Below are 21,264 nucleotides of genomic sequence, written 5' to 3'. Positions count from 1 at the left end.
GATATATATGCATCACAGGTGTGTTATGTATATATATTTATACACTGTATTCAGTTTAGCTAGATCCGTTCCTGTTATTCTCTTCATAATATACTGACAGGCAGGGAGCTGCAGTATTTTCACTTAGTGTACTGTGTGCACCTAAAGCTTTACCTGAATACAATTGCTGGTGTTCTCATACAAATACAGGCAAGGAGCTGCAGTATTTTGTTTTAGTGTCCTTCACACAGTGTGCACCTAAAGCTTTACCTGAATACAATTGCCAGAGTTCTCATACAAATACAGGCAGGGAGCTGCAGTATTTTGTTTTAGTGCACTTTGCACAGTGTGCACCTAAAGCTTACCTGAATACAATTGCTGGTGTTCTCATACTAATACTACAGGCAGGCAGTTGATTCTGCTAGCTGCATTGTGTGTATATATATATATATATATATATATATATATATATATATATTCCAGTTTTGTGCAGTTACATCTCCCTGCAGGCCATTAGTATGTCTGGAAGGCCAAATAGGAGAGGCAGACAGTCACGAGTCAATAAAAGAGGACAAGCAGGCTCTGTGGCTAGAGGCAACAGTGCTGGTCATTAGTGATGGATGAACTTCCGACGGGACATTTTGCGAACGCGGACCGCGAACGCGGCCGATAGTTCACGAACCGGAACGTTCGCGGCGGGCCCCATTGACTTCAATGGGAGGCGAATTTTGCAAACCTACAGGTCAAATTTGCAGCCACAAAATAATTACTAGCTGTGCAAACATAGTCCCACCACATAGCCAATGACATAACACATGTATGAGGTGAATCTGGGATCGACAACTAAAAGCATTCTTTTTTTATATGGGAAATTATTGCGACAATTCAGGACTGTGGAGCACATGAAGGCAATGGAAGAGAGGGAAGGTCAGGGTAGCCAAAGAGGGTGCAGGAGATGATCACCAGCAGTGTGACATACAGCATTGACACCTGCACCATGATAGTCATCTGACAACAGCACCGTGATAGAGAGCACTGACATCAGCAGCGTGACATAAAGCACTAACACCAGCACCGTGATATACAGCACTGACATCAGCAGCGTGACATACAGCAATGCCACCTGCACCGTGATAGAGTGATCTGACACCAGCACCGTGATAGAAAGCACTGACATCAGCAGCGTGACATAAAGCACTAACACCAGCATCGTGATATACAGCACTGACAGCAGCACCGTGATACAGAGTACTGACATCAGCACCGTGATATACAGCACTGACACCTGCACCGTAAGCAGCCCCAAGAGGAAGTCAGCATAGCACAGGGATGGTGGGAGCCCCTCATAATGAGCATAGCACAGGGATGGTGGGAGCCCCTCATAATGAGCATAGCACAGGGATGGTGGGAGCCCCTCATAATGAGCATAGCACAGGGATGGTGGGAGCCCCTCATAATGAACATAGCACAGGGATGGTGGGAGCCCCTCATAATATGCACAGCAGAGGTACAGCCCCAGGAGGAAGTCAGCACAGCACAGGGATGGTGGGAGCCCCTCATAATAAGCAGCCCCAGGAGGATGTCAGCATAGCACAGGGATGGTGGGAGCCCCTCATAATAAGCAGCCCCAGTAGAAATATGACACCGCTCAACCTCTTCAAAGAGGAGGGTACGGGCATATAGTACGGTGTGCTTTTTTTGGACAAGGAAGTGAGTCAAATGAAGAAAGAAGGTCTGTGTGCTCGATTAAAAAAATTGTTTATAGACATATACATGGTCTACTGGTCACATGTGTTGAATTCCTCCGAGATCCATGCCTCATTCATTTTTAGAAATGTGAGGTAGTTAACACTGTCGTGAGCTAGGCCAGTACGCTTATCGGTCACAATCCCCCCTGCTGCGCTGAACGTCCTTTCGGACAGGACACTGAATGAGGGGCAAGCCAACAGTTTGATTGCAAATTGGGCAAGCTCTGGCCAGAGGTCAAGCCTGCCCATCCAGTAGTCCAGGGGTTCATCACTCCTCAGAGCGTCCACATCAGCCGTTAACCCGATGTAGTCGGACACCTGACGGTCTAGGCGTTCCTTGATGCTGGATCCGGATGACACCTGTCGATGGGTCGGCTGAAAGAATTACCTCATATCCGAAGTCACCAACACATCTTCAAACCGGCCTCTTCTTGCAGGCGCTGTTGGATTGGTACCCGTAACTCCTTCTCTGGGAGTTGGAATTGCTCCTCTGCCAGCGCACGCAAAAGCATTTCTCGAAGCAAGGCCTGGAAGTGCTGTGTTCTGACAGCCCTCTGTGACGGCGGTAGCATTTCCGGCATTTTGTGTTTGTACCGGGGGTCTAAGTACATTGCCACCCAGTACTGGTCCTTGACCCTTATGCTTTTATACGGGGGTCCCTATTAAAACACTGGAGCATGAAGGCCCCCATTTGCACTAAAGTGGAAGCGGTGTGGTGGCCTGGCTCCTGCTCATCATCCAGGATGTCGTCCTCTTCATTCTCCTCTCCCCATCCACGCACAACAGGGATCCCAGAAAGGTTTAAAGCATGCTCTTCTTGCTCCTCCTCATCTGCCCCGGCACCATCCTCCTCTGACTCCTCTTCAGACTCCTGTTGTTGATTTGTCTCAGAGTAGCCCCCCCCAACCGGGGAATTCATCCAGCATTGCGACTTCCTCATCTTCCCACTCCTGCTCCTCCACAGCTTGATCAATGACACGACGCAATGCACGCTCCCTAAAGAAGGCACAAGGTACCATGTCACTGATGGCGCCATGGCTGCGACTGACCAGTTTGGTGATCTCCTCAAATGGGCGCAGAAGTCTGCATGCGTCGCGCATGAGCAGCCACTGGCGCGGTGAAAAAAAAAACAGCTCCCCAGAACCTGTTCTGCCGCAGAGTTCATACAGGTAGACGTTAACTGCACGTTTCTGCTGGAGCAGCCTATCAAGCATATAGAAGGTTGAGTTCCATCACGTCGGGCAATTGCAAATAAGACGTCTGACCGGCAGATTGTGTCGCCGCTGAATGTCAGCAAGGCGAGCCATGGCCGTGTAAGATCTTCTGAAATCGGCTGAGATTTTCCTTGCCTGCCGCAAGATGTCCTGGACCCCAGGGTATTTGACAAGGAATCGCTGCACGACCAAGTTTAAGACGCATGCCAGGCATGGCACGTGCGTGATTTTGCCCTGTTTCAATGCGCTAAGCAGATTGGCACCGTTGTCACACACCACTTTACCAACTGTCAAATTGAGCGGTGTTAGCCACTGATCTGCCTGTGAACGCAAAGCCGAAAGGAGTGCCGGGCCAGTGTGGCTCTTGGCTTCCAGGCACAACAGACGCAGCACGGCATGGAAACGTCTCACCTGGCATGTCGAATAGGTTCTGGGGAGCTTGGGCGGCACAGCGGAAGAGACGCTAGCAGCGGAAAAGGAGGAGTCAGCCGAGGAGGAGAGGGAGGAGGATGGAGTAGGAGGAGGAGGAGAAGAGCCAGGCCTGCATGCAATCTGTGGCGGTAAAACCAAATCTACACGGGTGCCACGGGTTACATGCTTGACGGCCATCAGAAGGTTCACCCAGTGGGCAGTAAAAGTGATATACCTTCCCTGCCCGTGTTTGCTAGACCGTGTCTGCGGTCAGATGTATCTTGGTACAGACACTGTGTGCCAGAGATACATTCACTTGCCGCTGAACATGGCCATATAGCTCTGGGATGCCCTTCTCTGAGAAATACTTCCTTCCTGGGACCTTCCATTGTGGTGTTCCAATGGCCACAAATTTGCGAAAGGCCTCAGAGTCCACCAGTTTATATGGCAGTAGTTGGCGGGCTATGTGTTCTGACAAGCCAGCCGTCAACTGTTGGGCAAGAGGGTTATCCGGCGTCATCATTTTTTTATGCTCGAACATTAGGCCCACGGAAGCCTGCCTTTTTGCAGAAAAACGTGAGCTTGGCGTGATGGAAGGTGGAGTGGAGGACAATTGTGAGGAGAGAGGAGAAGGAGAAGTAGAAGATGAGGCTGGACGGTGAGAGCCTGGAGTGTGGCTTTGTGTGTTCCGTTGCTCCCACTCGGCTTGGTAAAGGCTGCTCATGTGCCTTCTTAAGGCGGTCGTACCTAGGTGAGTGTTGGGCTTACCGCGACTAATGCGTTGACTGCAAAGATTGCAGATGGCAACGCTGTTGTCAGCAGCGGACACGTTAAAAAAAGCCCACACTGCGGAGCCATGTGCCCGTGTCCTGGGAGCGCCAGATGTGACTGTACATGGTCGAGGACTCGCTTCTGATACATTTGCAGTCTGCTTTGTCCCTCCTGTGCAATGTAAGTTATTCCTGCTTCTCCTCCCTATCTGCTGGTCCATATCTCCCTCTGAACTCCCCTCCTCTTCCTCTCTTGTGGGCACCCACGTGACATCACTAGACACGTCATCATCGACGTCACCTTCCCCACCGCTATAAGTAGAGATCTCGGAGTAGGCAGCAACACCGGGGACCAACCTCCACCTTGGGCTTATCTGGGTACTGTCGTCAGACTGCTGAGTAGCGGTTGTTGCTACCTCCTCTCCCTGATCCAATACCAAGAGTGGCTGCGCATCAGAAATGTCTTGATATGGATCGGAAAATAATTCCTGTGACTCAAGCGGAAGGTATGTGGTGGTGTTGTTGGTGGTAGTGTCTTTGGGGGTGCACATAGCAGAGAGTGAAGATGAGGGTGCAGATCGAGAGGATGAGGAGGGTGCAGAAGAGTAAGGCTGAGTGAGCCACTCAACCAAGCCTGGTGCGTCCTTTAAATGAATTGAACGCACCTTCTGCAACTTCCCACTTTGGCTCAAGCCTGTTGCTCCTGCCCTACCCCTACCACCCCTGCGGAAGGGCCTGCCTCTTCCTCTGCCTGTCATTTTTTAAATGACCCTGTGACAAAACTCTCAGTCCCTATACTGATAAAGGACTGCTGCAGTATAGGGCAGCGGTCAGCAGTAGTGCACCTCAACCCTATGTATTGTGGACCTATACCAGTCCTTATAGAATAGCAGACTGTACCTCACTCAACCCTATCATACCTATCCTTCCATACCACTGGTACCAGTCCTGAAAAGAACCTTTGTGGACCTAATATAGTAACAGCTACTGATTAAACTGACCCTCACTGCCTCACACACAGCTTCCTGCCTGTCCCTATATAAACTGACAAAACAGAGGCTGCTGGAACAATAACTTGAATAGCACTTTTGTGGACCTGATAGTAACAGCTAATGACTAAACTGACTGTCCCTGCAGCACACACCGTCCTGTCCCTTTCTCTAAACTGACAAGACACTCAGGCTGCTGCAACAATCACTAGCACAGCACTGCCTCAAACCTATATCCTGAACTACACCTAACACCTATACCAGTCCTGAAAATAACTTTTGTGTACCAAATAGCTAGCGATTTGGGTCACTGCAATCTCTCCCTGCTCCACACAGCAACCTCTCCCTATAGTGACAGAAGAAAGAATGTAAAATGGCCGCCGGATCGGGTCTATTTATAAGTTAGGGGGAATGTCCAAGTGTCCATGTGCTGTAATGTCTCAATTGGCTGTCCTGTACCCCATGATGGATGTGTCATCATAGGTCAAAGTTCTTTTACACAGTAAAAACACGGAAGTCCGCCGGGCGAACGGCGGCAATAGTCCGCCGATCGGGCGGACCGCGAACAGCCCAAATTCGCCGCGAAACGACCGCCGGGCGAACCGTTTGGCCATCCCTACTGGTCATGGACACGGTGCATCCTCATCAGCACGTGGCCGTGGAACATGCTTGTCCTTTTTTTTTTTTTTGGCAGCTGGCCATGCTATGCTGAGCTGGTCCGGTTAGATATCCAGTGATAATCCAGGGATTTCCTCGTGGAAAGTAAGATGAGGAAAACATAGTGTAATCCAGTATTTAAATTTTATTTAATAAATTATTAGAAAGCTACTCACACAGTGTAAGATAAAACCGGCATTCAAATAATCCAGTATGAGTCACAATGTGTTTGAATTCATAAAATTTAAATACTGGATTACACTATGTTTGCCTCATCTTACTTTCCATGAGGAAATCCCTGGATTATCACTGGATATCTAACTGGACCAGCTCAGCATAGCAACACAGGGGCTCACACTGTGAAGGCGCATTAACCCCTTAAGGGGATGGGGAGCTGATGAGTGCGGATTATTGTCTTTTTTACACCAAAATCGCACCGGTTGCTATCCAGGAATCCTGAAGCACTCTGTCACCTTAGTTTAAGAAGAACTTTTTATTGGAGTTTTATTGGAGTTTTATTGGAGCTTTATTGTTTATGGTTTTCTGGCGTTGGACTTTTTATATCAATTTTTTATATCAATTTTTTATATCAACTTTTTTTATATCAACTTTTTTACTGAATGCCTCTACCTAGCGATCTCATAAATGCATAAAGACTGTAATTATATCTTGGCACTTTAAATAGCAAGCAGCACTTTTTGTCATTCCAGCATTTTTTCAGGAGCACCATGCACTTTATAATGAATGTTTTGCACTAAACACTCCTTCATTCCAGCATTTTTCAGGAGCATTGTGCACTTTACTATGAATGCTTTGCACCAAGCACATTAAAATTTCAATACCCTTGCGCATATTGAAAGCGACTTATACTTGCAAAACATTTGTTTCACATAGCATAGGTTACTTGATATCTATTGGCTTTTATTGGTCATTAGAATATTTTCACAATTTCACGCAAGACTTTATCACGCATACATCTTTGTCACATTTTTTATTCTCCCACACATTCACACAAATCGGGCATATATATAACATATTGATTAGCAAATACTCGCAATAAGTACAATTAATAGCAGGTGTGCGCCGTTACTACCACCTTTGATATATACTCACGTTACTCACCTTTGGGTGAATTTAAAAGGTAGTGGCAGCCCCTTCCTTTCACCACCAGGGTTTTTGTTTGTTGTTATTTTTTATTTTATTTCATTTCACTTCAATTTTTCTTCATTTTCTGTAGATTGGGTTGTTCACCTATAGGTGTAGTTTTATTAATAATTTAGGGTCCATAGCGCACCTTTACCCCTTTTTCTTTTTTCAGGCAATTTTTTAGTCCGCAGCCCTAAGGTATGATCGGTTCTAGCAACCATCACCAGCATCTGATTTACATGGTGCAGGACTACCTAGGGGCAAGATCAGACTTGGACGCCTTTCCCACCGAAAATCCTCTGGCTTACTGGGTCTTGAGGATGGATCACTGGCCAGAGCTTGCACAGTATGCAATTGAGCTACTAGTCTGTCCTGCATCCAGCATTCTTTGGGAAAGCTGCTGGAGGCTTTGTAACCGATCACAGGGTGCGCCTGTCCACCGATTCGGTTGATCGACTGACCTTCATAAAAATGAATGAGTCTTGGTTCACCACCAGCTACCAAGCACCTGATGCTGATGTAACCGAATAATTTTTTGTTGAAATGTCAGATACCTTCAAGACTGCCTATGCTGATGCTGAGTGACTTTCCTGTTATGCTTAGTGACTATCCTCTTCCTCCTCAATGATCATGCTGATAGCTTGTAAGAACATTTTTGGTCCTGGGCACCGCCACCAGTGGCTAAGGCCCAATTTTTCTGCCCCTGTTTACCAGGGGCCTGTAATTACAATTTTTGATCCAATACTTTGCAGCAGGGCTCATTCCTGTGCTCCAACTAGAGTTTCTGTGAGGTGTTGCAGTGATGTGGCACCAGTGCCTAAGGCCCCATTTTCTTCCCCTGTTCAACAGGGACATGTAATTACAATTCTTGATCTAATATTTCACAGCAGGGCCCATTCCTGCGCCCACCAAGAGTAACTGTGAGGGCTTACAGTGTTGTGGCAACACCACCAAAGGTCCAATTTTTCTGCCCCTGTTCAACAGGTGCATGCAATTACAATTCTTGATGGAATATTTCACAGCGCTGCCTGTTTCAGCGCCCACCAAGAGTAACACTGAGGACTTAGTGTTACGGCACCAGCACCACCACCAAAGGCCCAATTTTTCTACCACTGTTCAACAATGGCATGTCATTACATTTCTTGATATAATATTTCACAGCAGGGCATTCCAGCACCCACCAAGAGTAACTGTGAGGGCTTACAGTGTTGTACCAACACCTTAGGCCCAAATTTCTGCAGAGCATATAGGGCAGGCCCTTACTTTCAAACATCCAACTTGCAAACAGAAGGAGACAACCAGAAGTGAGATGAAATCTACCCCTAGGAGGGAAGTTCTCTCCTGTAAGAGTTGATATGGGAAAAACTTGTCTCCTCTCCACTGATGCGTTATCACCAATCCTTGTTTCACTAAAAAACACAAATTTTCGAAAAACATTTGTCATTGGGACAGAAAGTGAGGTGAAATCTTCTGAAGAGGTGCACAGACAGCAAAACAAATGTTACAGGGGTGATAACCCTTCCCCATGTTTTCCAAAAAGCTTAAAAATAGATTTTTTTTTAGCTGGAGCTACACTTTAAAAATGTACCAGTTCAAAATTACAAACAGATTCTACTTAACAACAAACCTACAGTACTGCAGTCCCTGTCTTGTTTGCACCACCTGTATACTGCTGTTCAGAGTATATAGGGCCTGGGGCCCTACGCCTTTCCTTTTTTTAATTTGGGTGTGGGGTTCTCCTTAATATCCATACAAGACCCAAAGGGCCTGGTAATGGACTGGGGGGGGGGGGGGGGGGTATGGCATTTGTCTCACTAATTTTCAACCATATTACTGGGACCAGACATTACATTAAAGCCGCAAGCAGTTTTAAATGACTTTTATTCCTTTAAAAGTGTCATTTTGTGCAGGGACTGTTATAAGAATGGGAAACACACGCCACTTTACAGGCATACTATAGACAACCCTAGGTAGGATATTGAAAGGAATATTTCACTTTTTTTTTTTTTTTTTTTAAGCATCATTAAAATCACTGCTCCTGAAAAAAACGCCTTTTTAAAGCGTTTTTTTGCATTGATACATGTCCCGTGGGGCAGGACCCGGGTCTCCAAACCCTTTTTAGGACAATAACTTGCTTTATATTGGCTTTTAAATTTACAAATGCAGCAATTTAGAAATTGGATGAAAGGTTTAGCACTGGGAAACACCTTTGAAAGATAAAAAGTAAATTTTATGTACAACTATATACTGTAGATCAGACCAAAATGAGGGACAAATGAGGGGCAAAGAGGGACAGAGAGACATTGCTCCAAATCAGGGACAATCCTTCCAAATCGGGGACAGTTGGGAGTTATGCATATACTGGTTGTATTGTGTGCACTTGCTCACTAAAGCATTTCCTGATTTTAAAAAATGGGCATAGCCTTGCTATGTAAATTGTCCTGTTGCAGGCTAATTTTACATTGCTGTGTCATCTACAGTCTCCTAATTCTTATAGTAAGACTCCTACATTTGCTTTTTGTCTCTAGTATATTTAGTATATGTGGGCCTAAAATGCAGCTGGTCAATTTTTCACTGCTGCTGCTGCCCAGTTATTTAGTAATGGCCCGGAGCAGAAAGTGCAACTGGGAGGAGGGCCAGCATGACTGGGGTGGGCAGTGAGGCAGAGGAAGACCTGGAGGTAGGGGGAGGTATTATGGCATTTACCAGGATTGGTGGGTGCCGAGTGTGGGGGTGTTGCCCAGGGAGGTAGAGAGATGTTCTTTTCACCAGTGCGCAGTCAGTGCTGGTTTGCCACAGAGGAAGGAAAGTTTTTCCCACCCACCCTCCCCATTTTTTAGTTTCTCAGGAGTCACCTTTGTAATTCACTGGGCCCGCACAAGGTAGGATGGTTCACACCTGGTGGGGCGGGCATTAGAGGGGTATGGTTTCCCTTGCATATTAATGTTAGAGATTTGTAATTTTCTTTTCTAGATAGTCGTAGCAGCAGACGTCTATGGGGTCTTTGAAGGCAGTGCTGGAAAAATAATGAAGGTTTAGGGGGATTGGGCCTATCTGGAGGTATGGGTGTCCCGTCCCTTACTAACATTACCATGGTAACAATGGTTTTTAGTTGGTTTTATCTAGAAGGAAGTAACTGGTGATTGTCCCTGAGCTGGCGTAATACATGGTGTGGGGCCTTTATGGGGTGTACAGATAGAATTAGTTGGTCGAGAAAAATTCCCCTTCAAAGATCTTTAGACTGGGCAGGTTTAAACTGAGTTTTTATTTGGTTTAATGGTTATGTAAAATGTATTATATGCATTACGTTGTATGTTGAGTGTTTTTGAATTTCGTTTTGTTATAATAAAAATGGCTGCTATGGCCACTCGACGATAGCCTCAATAATCTGCACATCCCTTAGTCAAGTAGATTATAACTTTTTAGCTTGAGGTGATTAGAGGGCATCAGGCAGTTGTTGCTGAAAGTCATTCAAAAGCTGCCTTTTTGTTGCAGCACCTCATTGCATTCTTTAAAACAAAAAGCGAAAATACTGTGCACCCCAAACACCACACACCCTCCCCCCAGGTTATTAAACTTCAGCTTCTCAGTCACAGACCCCAAATGTGCTTAAGATCCTCTCTGGCACAGCACATACATCAGTAGTGATGGACGAACTTCCGACGGGACGTTTCGCGAACGAAGACCGCGAACGCGCCCGATAGTTCGCGAACCGGAGCGTTTGCGGCGAGCCCCATAGACTTCAAAGAGAGGCGAACTTCGCAAACCTACAGGTCAAATTTGCAGCCACAAAATAATTAATAGCTGTGCAAACGTAGTCCCACCACATGGCCAATGACATAACACATGTATGAGGTGAATCTGGGATCGACAACTACAAGCATTCTTTTTTTATATGGGAAATTGTTGTGACAATTCAGGACTGTGGAGCGCATGAAGGCAATGGAGGAGAGGGAAGGTCGGGGACAACGGTAGGCAAATAAGAGGGTGCAGGAGATGATCACCAGCAGCGTGACATACAGCAATGACACCTGCACCGTGATAGAGTGATCTGACAACAGCACCGTGATAGAGAGCAGACATCAGCAGCGTGACATAAAGCACTCACACCAGCACCGTGATATACAGCACTGACAGCAGCACCGTGATATACAGCACTGACAGCAGCACCGTGATAGAGAGTACTGACAGCAGCACCGTGATGGAGAGTACTGACATCAGCAGCGTGACATACAGCAATGACACCTGCACCGTGATAGTCATCTGACAACAGCACCGTGATAGAGAGCACTGACATCAGCAGCGTGAGATAAAGCACTAACACCAGCACCGTGATATACAGCACTGACAGCAGCACCGTGATAGAGAGTACTGACATCAGCACCGTGATATACAGCACTGACACCTGCACCGTAAGCAGCCCCAGGAGGAAGTCAACATAGCACAGGGATGGTGGGAGCCCCTCATAATGAGCATAGCACAGGGATGGTGGGAGCCCCTCATAATGAGCATATCACAGGGATGGTGGGAGCCCCTCATAATAAGCATAGCACAGGGATGGTGGGAGCCCCTCATAATGAGCATAGCACAGGGATGGTGGGAGCCCCTCATAATAAGCAGCCCCAGAAGGATGTCAGTATAGCACATGGATGGTGGGAGCCCCTCATAATAAGCAGCCCCAGGAGGATGTCAGCATAGCACAGGGATGGTGGGAGCCTCTCATAATAAGCAGCCCCAGGAGGATGTCAGCATAGCACAGGGATGGTGGGAGCCCCTCATAATAAGCAGCCCCAGGAGTAAGTCAGCACAGCACAGGGATGGTGGGAGCCCCTCATAATAAGCAGCCCCAGGAGTAAGTCAGCACAGCACAGGGATGGTGGGAGCCCCTCATAATGAGCATAGCACAGGGATGGTGGGAGCACCTCAAAATATGCACAGCAGAGGTACAGCCCCAGGAGGAAATCAGCACAGGGATGGTGGGAGCCCCTCATAATATGCACAGCAGAGGTACAGCCCCAGGAGGATGTCAGCACAGCACAGGGATGGTGGGAGCCCCTCATAATAAGCAGCCCCAGTAGAAATATGACACCGCTCAACCTCTTCAAAGAGGAGGGTACGGGCATATAGTACGGTGTGCTTTTTTTGGACAAGGAAGTGAGCCAAATGAAGAAAGAAGGTCTGTGTGCTCGATTAAAAAAATTGTTTATAGACATATACATGGTCTACTGGTCACATGTGTTGAATTCCTCCGAGATCCATGCCTCATTCATTTTTAGAAATGTGAGGTAGTTAACACTGTCGTGAGCTAGGCGAGTACGCTTATCGGTCACGATCCCACCTGCTGCGCCGATGAACGTCCTTTCGGACAGGACACTGGATGAGGGGCAAGCTAACAGTTCGATTGCAAATTGGGCAAGCTCTGGCCAGAGGTCAAGCCTGCCCACCCAGTAGTCCAGGGGTTCATCACTCCTCAGAGCGTCCACATCGGCCGTTAACCCGATGTAGTCGGACACCTGACGGTCTAGGCGTTCCCTGATGCTGGATCCGGATGACACCTGTCGATGGGTCGGCTGAAAGAATGACCTTATATCCGAAGTCACCAACACATCTTCAAACCGGCCTCTTCTTGCGGGCGCTGTTGGATTGGTACCCGCAACTCCTTCTCTGGGAGTGGGAATTGCTCCTCTGCCAGCGCACGCAAAGGCAGAATGCAGCATTTATCGAAGCAAGGCCTGGAAGTGCTCCATTCTGCCAGCCCTGTGTGACGGCGGTAACATTTCCGGCATTTTGTGTTTGTACCGGGGGTCTAAGTACGTTGCCACCCAGTACTGGTCCTTGACCCTTCTGCTTTTTATAGGGGGGTCCCTATTAAAACACTGGAGCATGAAGGCCCCCATTTGCACTAAAGTGGAAGTGGTGTGGTGGCCTGGCTCCTGCTCATCATCCAGGATAATGTAGTCCTCTTCATTCTCCTCTCCCCATCCACGCACAACAGGGATCCCAGAAAGGTTTAACGCATGCTCTTCTTGCTCCTCCTCATCCGCCCCGGCACCATCCTCCTCTGACTCCTCTTCAGACTCCTGTTGTTGACTTGTCTCAGATAGAGTAGCCCCCCCTGGGAATTCATCCAGCATTGTGACTTCCTCATCTTCCTGCTCCTGCTCCTCCACAGCTTGATCAATGACACGACGCAATGCACGCTCCATAAAGAAGGCATAAGGTACCATGTCACTGATGGCGCCATGGCTGCGACTGACCAGTTTGGTGATCTCCTCAAATGGGCGCAGAAGCCTGCATGCGTCGCGCAAGAGCAGCCACTGGCGTGGTGAAAAAAAACCCAGCTCCCCAGAACCGGTTCTGCCGCAGAGTTCAAACAGGTAGACGTTAACTGCACGTTTCTGCTATAGCAGCCTATCAAGCATATAGAAGGTTGAGTTCCATCGCGTCGGGCAATCGCAAATAAGACGTCTGACCGGCAGGTTGTGTCGCCGCTGAATGTCAGCAAGGCGAGCCATGGCCGTGTAAGATCTTCTGAAATGGGCCGAGATTTTCCTTGCCTGCCGCAAGATGTCCTGGACCCCAGGGTATTTGACAAGGAATCGCTGCACGACCAAGTTTAAGACGTGTGCCATGCATGGCACGTGCGTGATTTTGCCCCATTTCAATGTGCTAAGCAGATTGGCACTGTTGTCACACACCACTTTACCAACTGTCAAATTGAGCGGTGTTAGCCACTGATCTGCCTGTGAACGCAAAGCTGAAAGGAGTGCCGGGCCAGTGTGGCTCTTGACTTCCAGGCACAACAGACGCAGCACGGCATGGCAACGTCTCACCTGGCATGTCGAATAGGTTCTGGGGAGCTTGGGCGGCGCAGCGGAAAAGGAGGAGTCAGCTGAGGAGGAGAGGGAGGAGGATAGAGTAGGAGGAGGAGGAGGAGGAGAAGAAGAGTCAGGCCTGCATGCAATCCGTGGCGGTAAAACAAAATCTACACGGGTGCCACGGGTTACATGCTTGACGGCCGTCAGAAGGTTCACCCAGTGGGCAGTAAAAGTGATATACCTTCCCTGCCTGTGTTTGCTAGACCACGTGTCTGTGGTCAGATGTATCTTGGCACCGACACTGTGTGCCAGAGATACATTCACTTGCCGCTGAACATGACCATATAGCTCTGGGATGCCCTTCTCTGAGAAATACTTCCTTCCTGGGACCTTCCATTGTGGTGTTCCAATGGCCACAAATTTGCGAAAGGCCTCCGAGTCCACCAGTTTATATGGCAGTAGTTGGCGGGCTATGAGTTCTGACAAGCCAGCCGTCAACCGTTGGGCAAGAGGGTTATCCGGCGTCATCATTTTTTTACGCTCGAAAATTAGGCCCACGGAAGCCTGCCTTTTTGCAGAAAAATGTGAGCTTGGCGTGATGGAAGGTAGAGTGGAGGACAATTGTGAGGAGAAGAAGTAGAAGACAAGGCTGGACGGTGAGAGCCTGGAGTGTGGCTTTGTGTGTTCCGTTGCTCCCACTCGACTCGGTGATGGCTGCTCATGTGCCTTCTTAAGGCGGTCGCCCCTAGGTGAGTGTTGGGCTTACCGCGACTAATGCGTTGATTGCAGATGGCAACGCTATTGTCAGCAGCGGACATGTTAAAAAAAGCCCACACTGCGGAGCCATGTGCCCGTGTCCTGGGAGTGCCAGATGTGACCGTACATGGTCGATGACTCGCTGCTGATACATTTGCAGTCTGCTTTGTCCCTCCTGTGCAATGTAAGTTATTCCTGCTTCTCCTCCCTATCTGCTGGTCCATATCTCCCTCTGAACTCCCCTCCTCTTCCTCTCTTGTGGGCACCCACGTGACATCACTAGACACGTCATCATCGACGTCGCCTTCCCTACCGCTATAAGTAGAGATCTCGGAGTAGGCAGCAACACCGGGGACCAACCTCCTCCTTGGGCTGATCTGGGTACTGTCGTCAGACTGCTGAGTAGCGGTTGTTGCCTGTGACAAAACTCAGTCCCTATACCGATGAAGGACTGCTGCAGTATAGGGCAGCGGTCAGCAGTAGTGCACCTCAACCCTATGTATTGTGGACCTATACCAGTCCTTATAGAATGGCAGACTGTACCTCACTCAACCCTATGTACTGTAGTACCCTATACCTTACCAGTCCTTATAAGGACCTTTGTGGAACAAGTAGGTTGTGTGTGAGTGATTAGCAGACTGTACGTCAGTCCCTATACCGATGAAGGACTGCTGCAGTATAGGGCAGCGGTCAGCAGTAGTGCACCTCAACCCTATGTATTGTGTACCTATACCAGTCCTTATAGAATGGCAGACTGTACCTCACTCAACCCTATGTACTGTAGCACCCTACACCAGGTTATTACCAGTCCATATAAGGAGCTTTGTGGAACAAGTAGGTTGTGAATGATTAGCAGACTGCAGCAGAAGGGCAGCAGTCAAGTATAATATTCTTTCTATATGTGGAAGAAAGAATATTATACGTGTACAAGCCTATTACCATACCACTGATACCAGTCCTGAAAAGAACCTTTGTGGACCTAATATAGTAACAGCTACTGATTAAACTGACCCTCACTGCCTCACACACTGCTTCCTGTCTGTCCCTATATAAACTGACAAAACAGAGGCTACTGGAACAATAACTGGAATAGCCCTTTTGTGGACCTGATAATAACAGCTAATAATGACTAAACTGACTGTCCCTACAGCAGACACACCGTCCTGTCCCTTTCTCTAAACTGACAAAAGACACTCAGGCTGCTGCAACAATCAGTAGCACAGCAAACCTATATATACCTAACACCTATACCAGTCCTGAAAAGAACTTTTGTGTACCAAATAGCTAGCGATTTGGGTCACAGCAATCTCTCCCTGCTCCACACAGCAACCTCTCACTATAGTGACAGAAGAAAGAATGTAAAATGGCCGCCGGATCGGGTGTATTTATAAGTTAGGGGGAATGTCCAAGTGTCCATGCGCTGTAATGTCTCAATTGGCTGTCCTGTACCCCATGATGGATGTGTCATCATAGGTCAAAGTTCTTTTACACAGTAAACACGGAAGTCCGCCGGGCGAACGGCGCCAATAGTCCGCAGAACGGGCGGACCGCAAACAGTCGAAATTCGCCGCGAAACGACCTCCAGGCGAACCGTTCGGCCATCACTATACATCAGGGCAGGTTAGTATTTTAAGAGTAAACTAGGCCACCTCTGGTCATTGGTACATCTTTGACACCCCCTAACTCATGGATATAATAGCATTTTAGCCTTACCTCCCATGTCTGTGTTTGCTTGACCAGAGCACGGAAGGTCTTAAGGAAAAAAAAAACACAATTCAAATAAATAAAAAATATTTCTGTAAATAATGTAAAAAATTGCGATAGAAGTAGGAACTCCTTGATGAGTTCTCTGCCTGGCTACCCTACTTTCTGTCTTCAGAAATTCCCAGATTCCTTCTCGGTGATTTCAACATCCCTGTTAATAGAAACACTCCTGCTACTTCTAAACTTTAGTCTAACCTCTTCATTTGACCTGAAGCAATGGGTACAGGCTTCTACTCATTCTGATGACAACACCCTTGACCTTGTATTCTCCTACCTTTGCACTCCATGCAACTTCTCTCCGACCATCACCTAATTAGTTTCTCTCTCTCTCCCTGTCTTCCAACACCTTTCCCTCCAAGCGCCTAACCATCACCCGTAGAAACTTTCGCAACTCTTCTCTCCTCTATTCTGCTGATGACCACCTCTATGACAAAATCTCTCCCCTGTCCTGCCCCAACCAAGCTTCTTCCATCTACAATAAATCCCTGGCCTCCACCCTGGACAAGCTCGCTCCCCTCACTACACCCAGAATCAGGCCTCGACCCCTACAACCCTGGCAAACTGATCACACTAGAATTCTCAAAAAACGTAGTTGCGCTCTTGATCATCTGTGGCACAAGACCAAGTCTCTCAAAGACTTCAACCAATACAAATCTGCCCTCCAAAAATACTACTCTTTCCTCCACACTGCCAAACAGACCTATTTTACAACTCTTAACACCACCTTGCCCAGTCCCCGTAAACTTTTCTCTACCTTCAACTCTCTACTCCGTCCTCCACCACCTCCACCGACTGACTCACTCACTGCCCAGGAGATTGATAATCACTTCAAAAACAAGATTGATGCAACCCGTGATGAAATCTCCACTCTACAGGTATCTCCCCCAGTTAAGACCCCACTACAACAGGTACTCTCAACGCTCCCCTTATTCAAAACTGCTACTACAGACGAAGTTGCTAAACTCCTAACGCCCACCTAACCACCTGCCCCCTGTATCCTATTCCCTCTCAAACACTACGGTCACCATCTGACTCTATCCTACACACTCTAACTCACATCTTCAATCTCTCCCTCACGTCTGGCATTTTCCCCAACGCTCTAAAACATGCACTGGTCACCCCCCACTTAAAAAGCCGTCCTTGGACCCTACCAATCTTGACCTACGCCCTATCTCCTTGCTCCCATTTTCCTCTAAACTCCTTGAACGCCTGGTTTACAACTAACTGAGCAACTACCTCAATAAAAACAACCTTCTTGATCCCCTTCAATCTGGATTTTGCCCTCAACACTCAGAAACTGCTCTTTTAAAACTCACAAATGACCTACTGACGGCAAAAACCAAAGGAAACCATTCTGTACTCCTACTTCTGGACCTTCCAGCTGCCTTTGACACGGTTGACCACCCTCTCCTTCTCAAACTTTACTCCCTTGGTCTCCGTGACTGTGCTCTTCAGTGGCTCTCATCCTACCTATCCCAACGCACCTTCAGCGTCACTTACAATTCTACTTTCTCCACTCCTCTTCCCTTCTCTGTCGAAGTCCCCCAAGGTTCTGTTCCTGGACCTTTTTTATTTTCAATCTACACCTCTTCCTTGGGTCAGCCACTCAAGGCTTTCAATATCCTTTCTATGCTGATGACACACAAATCTCTCTCCACCCCTCAACTCACTCCATCAGTCTCCTCACACATCACCAACTTACTAACAGACATATCTATATGGATGTCACAACACTTCCTCAAACTAAACTTCCCTGACTTCTCTGTCAAGAGTAATGGCACAACCATCCAGCCATCCCCACGTGTCAGGGTGTTAGGTGTTATCCTGGACTCTGAACTCCCCTTTCAGCCTCACATCCACTCACTTTCCAAAGCTTGCCGCCTCAACCTCTGAAACATCTCTAAACTACGCCCCTTTCTAACCAATGAAACCACAAAGCTCTTGATTCACTCCCTGGTTATCTCTCGACTTGACTACTGCAACTCCTTCCTCATTGGCTCACCTTTAAATAGACTATGCCCCCTTCAGTCCATCATGATTGCTGCTGCCAGACTCATACACCTTACAAACCGCACAGTGTCTGCTACGCCTATCCCTCCATTGGCTGCCACTTGCCCAACAAATTAAATTCAAAATACTAACACTTACACTTACAAAGCCACCCACAACTCTGCCCCCAGCTACATCACTAGACTAGTCTCAATCGAATCGCCCACTTCGTTCCTCCCAAGACCTCCTGCTCTCTAGCTCCCTCATCATCTCCTCCCATATCCGCCTCCAGTACTTCTCCCGAGCCTCGCCCATCCTCTGGAACTCACTACCACAATCTGTCAGAATGTCTCCAAAGTTATCCACTTTTAGGCGTTTCCTGGAAACTTTCCTCTTCAGAGAAGCCTATCCTGCATCCATCTAACAACTGCACTATTTTCTCCATTAGCTCATCCCCCACAGCTATTACCCTTTTGTATAACTTGACCCTCCCTCCTAGATTGTAAGCTCTAACGAGCAGGGCCCTCTGTCTTGAATTGTATTGTAATGTCTACCCTAATGTTGTAAAGTGCTGCGTAAACAATCGGCGCTATATAAAACCTGTATAATAATAATAATAGGAAATGGGCCATTGTTTCCAAGACCTAAGCTGGTTCTCTCTGCACATCAGAAATGGCAATTTTTAGCCATTAGCTACATTTTGATGCAGTCATCACATTTATGGACTGGTAAACTGCAATATATACATTTACGTTTTAGGGTTTTTGTTTGATATGCTTTGTCTGCCTCCCCATCCTACATACAGAATAATGAGTGTTGTGTCACTGGTACCATTCACTGACAGTTCAGGTGTACATATAAATAACTTTTTTCATGCAACATGTCTCATTTGTGTTTGAATAATCTATCTTGTATGACAGGTCAGTAATCATGGTTGTAGCAAAGTCATGGACAATGGTGAAGCATTTTGATGGTGCTCCAAAACCTGAAGATTTTAAGCTGGTTGAAAATGAGCTTCCGGCACTTAAAGATGGAGGTAAGATACTTACTTTATGACCTCTGACTTCATAAATGTTACCTTATTATCTGTAACCATCACATTTGACTATATGCAAGATAAAACTTTTGTTAGGTCCCCTAAATACCATCACAAATGAAATATGGTCACCCTGTGGTACAAAAATGTTTTTTTACTTGTTAAATCTTTTTATTGAATTTAAAAAAAGGAGGTTTACAGATCATAACCAGCATCATATCATGAGTATCGAAAATGAACAATATAGTTATAATCAGGTATTGATCACATAGATTAGGTATGTTATAAGTGAAAGTATAAGTAACAGAGATTGTATACTATAATATTATAAGTACTGAACTAAATTAGGAACGAACTATGGTGTCCGTTTATGAAGCAATGATCAGTGGAGATCCAGAGGATCGCCGCTGATCACAGCCCATAAACAGTATATAAACCAGAGATAATCGGGGGAGATGTGTTTGAACTTGTTCTCCCGCCGATTATCTCCGCACATGGAGAATCCTCATAGACTGACACAGTAACGGTCACTATATGAAGCTGTGATCTCAGCGCTTCACTTGTGATCTGTGTCAGAATTCACACGCCCCGATTCACCAACTCAGAGGTGGAGAACCGGGGTAGTGAAGAGGGAATCAGGGGGATCTGAGGAGGAAAGAGGAAGATAATTAACTTCCTTATGCCTCGTTCAGACCCCCCAACACTGTAACCATGTCCCCCTGTCATATGTATGTGTATACATATATATACATATATATATATAATGTGCATATGTATATATATATAATGTGTGTGTATATACATGTATATATAATGTCTGTGTGTGTATACATGTATATATTATGTAGGGGGACGCTTTATTTCACTAACATTAATCACACCGCGTGTCAGTGTATTGAGCTGTGATAATTTATCACTGCTTAATATAATGACATCTGTGTGTATCAGTGAATTTCTAGTACTGTAATCTCGTAAAGTCTCACGAGATTCCAGTATTAGGGGCCATTCTCCAGTGTTAGAAGCGTTTGTAGATCTCTTCACTCCTCCAAGTGTGAAGCGATCTACTCCGCTTCATATAGTGGCACACAGAGGAGAAAGATCTCCTATGTGAATGCCGGAGAATGAAGCAGTGAATAGATTTCACTGCTTCATAAAAGGACACCTATGAGAGAATTAATGAAATATGCCTCCAGACCACCTGTCCACCCCAAATGGGTTCACGCTGTGAACAGGTGGGGGCAGGTATAATTAAAAAGTAAACCTCTTTTCCTGGTTAACCTTAGCTCAGCACAACCAGTATTTAAAGAACGTTTTGAAGAATAGATCCTCTAAAAGAGAGATTGATTCTCTATGTTGATGAGAATTAAACCAACTTTTGAAAGATAAAAGATAAAAAAAAAAAAAGGGATAGAAAAGGAGGAAAAGAGAGAAGAAAAGGGATGAGATGAAAACTCTCGAGGTAGTTACCTGGTACATGACATGAATCAATAGCACAACAACGATACACAAGGATTTTATTGTGGGAACAGCAATGACTGGTCAAAATCAGATGGAAAGAAATGTTTAACCCATGGTTGCCAAATCATGTGAAATTTACTAATATTGTTTTCAATAGCTGTCATTTTATCGAAAATGAGAGCTTTGTTCAGTCTGCTTCCGCAACAATAACATTTTTGGTTTTCCATGCCTTAGCTATGGTTTGTTTAGCTGCCGTACTAATATAAACAAGTAGTTTAAATTGTGTCCGTGTGAGTGAATCTGGTTTGAGATTTAAAGTGCAATAGCTGGGTCTGGGGCAATATAGATATCTAAAGCTTTAGAGGCCAAAATTCTTGCGCCACCGGACAATCCCACCATATGTGAAGATGAGTACCAGGAGAGGAGCAACCTCTAAAACAATGATTAGGGTAAGATGGAGAAAATTTTGCAATCCTTGCTGGTACTAGGTACCATCGTGCCAGAACTTTGAAGTTCGTTTCCAAAGCAT

The 21,264-nt window shown here is 46.5% G+C and overlaps 1 protein-coding gene across 1 annotated transcript in view; it reads left to right on the top strand.

Moving 5' to 3' along the window:
- Positions 1 to 21,264, top strand: part of LOC143974144 (prostaglandin reductase 1-like) — a 182,124-nt gene that overhangs the window by 28,408 nt on the left and 132,452 nt on the right. Inside the window, exon 2 of the mRNA XM_077475258.1 lies at positions 19,162 to 19,277. Within this exon, the coding sequence (XP_077331384.1) occupies positions 19,172 to 19,277 (106 nt within the window). The 5' untranslated portion in view covers positions 19,162 to 19,171. The remainder of the gene's footprint in view (positions 1 to 19,161; positions 19,278 to 21,264) is intronic.

Source organism: Lithobates pipiens, unplaced genomic scaffold, assembly GCF_037356315.1.
Source record: "Lithobates pipiens isolate NorthernLeopardFrog02 unplaced genomic scaffold, aLitPip1_a1.2 Scaffold_13, whole genome shotgun sequence".
Taxonomy (NCBI): Eukaryota; Metazoa; Chordata; class Amphibia; order Anura; family Ranidae; genus Lithobates; species Lithobates pipiens.
This window is presented reverse-complemented; position numbering and strand designations above follow the sequence as displayed.